We start from the raw sequence: 6,326 nt of genomic DNA on the forward strand, positions 1-6,326 counted from the left end.
ATATGCCCTTCTCGCTGTTGATGAAAATCCAATTTGTGAAATTAGACGTTTGCTCGCTTTGAGACAAAGTAAACCGCGTTTCTCACAGGTGTTCGGCAGATGGCGATGATGAGATATAGTGCAACAAAGTGAAATTTTACGCGCGTAAATCTAACAGGATTATAATGTAACAGAAGCACAACAAAGAGGAAACTTGTGATGAAAAAGGAAGAATGTATTACCAACGAAACTCTTTTGCTCCATTTTCTTTCGTAGAATTATATTTCACTTGCGAGTATTATAGCAGGTCTGCCTTTGATACAAAAATCATAAAAGGTTTACGTATCTGCACGTATATTTACGCTGTATGAACGACACTCGAGTATTACACGCATGCATTATCGACAAATAGATCCACGTTCGAGATAAGAGTTCCTCTTTGATACTTTCTTATGGTATAAATAACGAGAAATTATCAGGAAGTATGTTACAGTGAAACTGCTCGTACTTCGTTACTTTTACTCGCATGTATGACACCTACAACGATATTCTTTGTTGAATCAATAAATAAAAGCGCTCCCCAGCGTACATACAAGACTAGATCTTGAAATATAAGAATCGACGTAACAATAAGACTAAAAAAGTTCGAAATGAAAATAATTCGCCGAAACGGCAAAAAGAGAATACCTGACACAAAAATAACGATACGGTAAATCAGCGTCCCGTTTTAATTTTCATCGATCAGTCGTCCAGCAAGCGAGATGTGTCAAGCAGCAACGGCGACAAGGTAACAGAGACGAAATATTATCGAGTTAACGCACGCGAAGTGGTCGCAGGAATGGCTGACGGGTGCGAGAGTGTAATGCACTTACGTCACGCGAATTTCAGACGAAACAACTGGTGGTGTAACGAAAATTTAGCGTCGCAACCGAATGTGCTAAATATAAAATGGATGGCTGTTGACCGAAAGAAAAATGCTCGACGATACGGTGCCGCCGTTTGTTCTCTTACAAGATTGAACGTCCACGGTCGACCCATTTACCAGACCCTCCTCGTTACACGAAGAGACGAAATCACCAGTGCTATTTAATCGTGCGAATTATATCACGCGTATCTCGCGAATTATTACACGACGGTGATAATAAGGCAAATCTAATAAAATTTACTTCTCATTAAAAAGTCGTACCAAAACAATTATTTATTAATTGGTTTATTTATTAATTCTTAAGAAGATACATATAAATAAGAAAAAATGGTAAAATTTGATTAGTATAATAAAAGTAATATATGCCTATGATCATTCTAAAATATAAAAAGTGAAATAGTCTTACGTTCATTGGTATATTTTAAGAACACATACATCTTTTAACGATAGTTGCAATGTAACATCATTTTTATATTACACGCAAGGTATGGCAAGTATTCCTGCTCTAAGGCACAATTTGAAATCAACAACATTCAGTTTAACAAATTATAACTTCTATTCGTTTTCCATCATGGAATAACGCGGTGGTGTCTTCCATATTGCACTGAACGTGCGTTGTAATCTACTCCTATCTATATTTTCAAACATTTCAGTTAAATCTGGTGTGCACATTCTTCTATCAAAGAATTTATAGACTGCTTTCTTCGGAATTTATCGTTGCATTGCAAGTTCATTTTCGCGTATGTATGCTAAAATTGATAAAAATTCGAGTACTCCATGCATTATAATGTTTATTAACTCATTAAGTAAAACAACACTTACATTGCGCCTAATGTGGAATTGTACGCCTTGGTCTGGCTTCATCGTCCGATGTGTCGTCGTCAGGTTTACTGTGCAAAACAGAAGTGGACCTTACTGTTTGGAGCTATATTTTGGATAAAATATCGAATGAATAATAGCTTGTGTTTTTATAACAGAAGAATACTTTGATACTGTTTGTAATGTTACCTGCGATGTCATCATCTGAGTCTCCTTCTTTTGTTTCGCTAATAAGATTTTTTTGCTTTTTCGACAGATCTTCGTGCCAGTTTTTGAACAATGGCTTTTTCTGAAATTTTTTCTTTTTCAAAGGCCTCGATTCTCCTTCTTACGGGCACATTTTTCTTCATTTCATTTTGAATGTCCTGTTTCGTCATGTTTCTATTAGACATTTCCCTTTCACGGGATGGCTCATCTTCTGCGAATAATTCTTCGAACTCGGTGAGTCCAATCGCTTGATTCAGCTGCTGAACCTCCTCCTGCAGAGTTATTGGCGACCGTGATGTAAATTTAGGTTCATTATTTTTTCCTATACTACTAGCCAAGTTTTTATTAATTACTACCGTTTCGTTTGATTTTATTGGTGATAAAGGTTCTACAATTGCGGTAGCGTCCATCATCTTCTGCGTATAAGTAGAATTGATGTCCATCGTGGAATTCATAAGAGGAGTAAATTTCTCAAGTGCATCCTCGCACATTGAAGGATCTTCAATATCATTTCTTGCTGATGGAATTACTGTATCATCAATAATATTAGAATATTTACCCTTCGTGTTTTCACTCCGTGAAAAAGTTCTCTTTATATTACTATCTCTTGTTGTCATTGAAGACTTTAATGGTTCAATCCTTTCTGGCTGTTTTGCATCTTCTTTTGAAATTGTTTCGCTTAAAACATTCTTTTTTGTTTTACTATGTTTTGTAGGACCTTTTGTGTTTTTTTTCATCTGAACTACTTCTAGCACTTTCCTTTTTTTTAGGTCGGCCTCCACGTTTCCTCTAAAAATTTAGAATATATTTAACAACGTTATAGTAGTATTTATATACACAATGTACATACAATTGTATAAGCAATTAGATTTTGACGCATTAATTAACCGATATCAAACATTATTGGGTACTACATATAAGGGTTAGTATTGATTAGTAACATAAGATATGGGGTAAGATTAAAAGTATTAAATTTCATCATAATATGACACAAACATTTACATTACTGTCATCATCAAGAGTTAGCCTTCGTAATTTTGTAACAAGTGACATTGACTGCTGCTTTTTAATATTAATTGCAGCTTTTATTGCAGCCTTTCTTTTTGTTCGGTCAATTGTTGTTTCCAGCACATCCCCAGTTTTTACATCTTTATTTTCTGTTTTATCATGTACTGCTGAATCTGTTACTGTATTGTCAGTATTGATAATATCATTTTCTGGGATAGTCTCTTTACGACGATAACCTTTTTTCTTCAAAACTTTCGGCCTCTTTGTAGTTGAAGGGCCAGGGACTGATTGTGGTATTTCAGCAATTAAACCATGTAAATAATCCAGAGTGTCTTCAAGCTGGTTGTTAATATATTTTTTAACATCCAAGGAATAATTATGTATATTCGATATATCTTTGGTAATCATTTCTTTAATCTCCTTCTTTGATCCAGTATCCATATTTAAAATCTACGAATAAATGATATATATTTAATATATACATTAAACTATACTTTTTAATAATACATACCATAATTTAATATTATGGTTGAAATTATGACGTATATAGCAATTAATACATACACATGTGTTTAGTTTTATTAACTTAGAAGCACATGTAAATTAAAAAAAAAATATATATATATGAAACAATAATAAAATAATGAAGTAACATTGAGAATAGAATCTAGTTTAATTACAGATATATACCCTTTTAATAATTCCGTTCTTATAAATTTTATTAAATTTACAGTGAAGCTTACAATTACACTAATGCCAATGAATATTAACGTATGCGTTTATTATTACACTAAATAAAAATGAAAGTAATGCAATGAAAAATACAATATACCTTAATGGAAATAAAATAAGTAAATAGCGAAGTATTTATTAATATTATTATATAGCATTATATTATATTATTATAATATTTATTAATATTTTCTTACCTTTTACGTTTGCACAAAAACTATAAAATTTTAAATATAAAGAGAGATTTATAAGAGAGATAAAGCAAGTCACAGAAATTAGTGTCTCTCAATGGCAAAAATGCGTTAAAGGAAGTGAAACGATAATCTCCGCCTCGCGTCACAAGCGGAACTGTGTCAGTTTTGCTCCTTGAAAGTACACGTAGCGGTACATGAGCTAGAGAACATTTCAAATCATGTTGTTGTTTTTTTGCTTCGGAGTATCAAGATCGTGAGGACATACATAATATATTAATAAATAAACTCCGGGCAAAACAATGTCGCCGTTACGTTACCGTCGAACCGTCGAACAAAGACGAATTTGAATTCTCCGACTCTCCCCCGATCTGTTTATACTATACCAGTTTAAACGGACGCAATCGTAAAGAGTTCACGAGAGTTATGGATCAGTATCTACGAGTATCTACCGTCTTTGCGAACATTATCTATAATTATTTATTTAATCATTTGAAAATATACTTGAAGGTTTCAACAACGAGCAATCTTGTCTAATAAATCTCACGATCAACCATCCTCTACACACAAGTCCTCTGAAAACATAACGACTTTTCAGTTCAATTTGAATCGTTGCGTTCAACGCCATCAGGGTATCCTGCATAACGCGGGCATCCGACTAGGTGCTGATACCACATACAAGAACAAGTCGAATATGTGAAATAAAGCTTTTTAGCTTAAGGTCCCGTTTTGAAAAAAATACAGTTTGAACATGTTCGGTTGGCAATTGGCTTAATACACGCGTATGATAAATAATAAGATTTATTACATGATTTTACAAAATTTGTTAAAATTGATTAAGAAGTTACTTTCAAGAAGTAATATTTACATAATTGTAAATTGAACCCTATGTTTAACAAAATTAGGCATTCTTAAGTATTTGTTATTGTAAATTACTATTATGCTTCGCCAAGTGTGATTGGCGATTTCTGGAACACAGCGTCCATCGATGTCTTCAATGAAAGAACATAAGTTTAATAACCTAACTTATCGACGAAATAAATCCCTGGCCCCCGGGTAGCGTGTTAGGAAGCTTCCGTGGTAATTCTTTTAAAAGCAATTAACGAGTGATCTGTTCGCGAATTATTGTATTGTATTATATATTATGTGGCATCATGATATCATAAGGAATACAAGTCACTATGATTTCTTCGTACTATTTCACAGATGGAGTGTGCAAATTTGACTTTACAATGAACAAAGTCAAACGTAACAATGACAAAATTGTATGTGGCAAAACTGGATACCTCAATGTTATACAGTGTGTCAAGAAAGTGTTTGTTGTCATCTTATGTCTTTGGGAGGTAATTCTACACCTTCGGATTTGCGAAGATCTGTTGAAAAAGAGGATCACAAAATTGACCTCGAGCATTCTATTGCACGTATTGCGTGTTTGTGCGCGTATTTATCCATCGATGTATTGCAAAGAACAGTTTGTCCAATAGGGGTTTCACACGCAGCAGTGGGAAAAATAATACTCTCACACTGAGAGAATTGACCGGCGAGGGCGCGGCAGAGGCCATATAGCGCTTCGGTGAGGCGCGCTAGGTCCGTCGCGCCCCCCGGTGGGGTGCAAACTTAGGCGCTGGCAACTCAGCGCCCCGGGGCAGCAAATCAGCCCGGCAGGGGAACCGGACTGTCTGGCACGGCGGCTCCGGCGACGAGGCGCGGTGTGACGTGGCCGCATATCGCTCCATTAGGGGTGTATTGAGCGCGGGGGGGTGTATCCCTCACACCAGTTCCCGGGCCCCTCTAGATCGCTGCCGGGACGGTCATCATGGAGGTTTTAGTCCGTTGGCGTCCGCCACTACCACGCCGCTTTTTCCCAGAAGCGACCTGGTGTCCTCCACGTTAATAAAAAAAAAAAAAAAAAAAAGTGGGAAAAATAATACGCCAAAAAGGTGTACGTTATAAGGTTCGCCGTGTGCGAAATTATGTCGTTTGACGAATATTCGATGGTTAGCCGCTAAGAAAATTATAACGCAATCCTTGGAAATACCTTGTTTACGGATGAGAGCGATTCTTCCGATAGCAATATTCTCGATCGTCAGACTGCCAAGATTTAGGCTTGTGAAAGTTCTCACATTATGATACAATGATACAGAGATTCAAGCAGGCTCGAGCAAGTTTGATTTATTCCACAGCTCGCTTTAACGTGTAGATAAAATCAATTTGAAAATGGAATAGATATCATATGTTCGCGAGCAGCCAGAAAACAACACTGACGTTATTTCGTATCGCATCTGACTTTAAAAACGAACATAAAATGAAAATAAACGGTTTTTCATACAAAAATGCATACTTGTTACGATGCATCGTGAGTAGCAGAGTAACGCATATGTTCGTGTATTACAGCATGAACGTATTAATGAATAAATAATATATATATATTAAATTAAAATTTTTAATATTTTTATAATTTAATA

General features: G+C 35.4%; 1 protein-coding gene across 3 annotated transcripts; it reads right to left on the reverse strand.

The window, feature by feature from the left end:
* Positions 1-1,514: 1,514 nt before the first annotated feature.
* LOC117157486 (uncharacterized) lies at positions 1,515-3,499 on the reverse strand. Of its 3 annotated transcripts, XM_033335525.2 has the most exons (5): positions 2,933-3,091; positions 2,287-2,719; positions 1,913-2,202; positions 1,727-1,829; positions 1,515-1,653 (listed from the first exon to the last, which is right to left on the reverse strand). In XM_033335525.2, the coding sequence occupies exons 1-3, from the start codon at positions 2,944-2,946 to the stop codon at positions 1,951-1,953; spliced, it is 699 nt and encodes a 232-aa protein (XP_033191416.2). In that variant the 5' UTR covers positions 2,947-3,091; the 3' UTR covers positions 1,515-1,653; positions 1,727-1,829; positions 1,913-1,950. The 3 variants fall into 3 exon arrangements, with proteins under 3 accessions (XP_033191416.2, XP_076482971.1, XP_076482972.1); XM_076626856.1 differs by having other exon boundaries at positions 1,913-2,719; XM_076626857.1 differs by lacking the exons at positions 1,515-1,653; positions 1,727-1,829; positions 1,913-2,202 and having other exon boundaries at positions 2,481-2,719; positions 2,927-3,499.
* Between the last annotated feature and the right edge of the window lie 2,827 nt (positions 3,500-6,326).

This window comes from Bombus vancouverensis, unplaced genomic scaffold (assembly GCF_051014615.1).
Source record: "Bombus vancouverensis nearcticus unplaced genomic scaffold, iyBomVanc1_principal scaffold0033, whole genome shotgun sequence".
Taxonomy (NCBI): domain Eukaryota; kingdom Metazoa; phylum Arthropoda; class Insecta; order Hymenoptera; family Apidae; genus Bombus; species Bombus vancouverensis.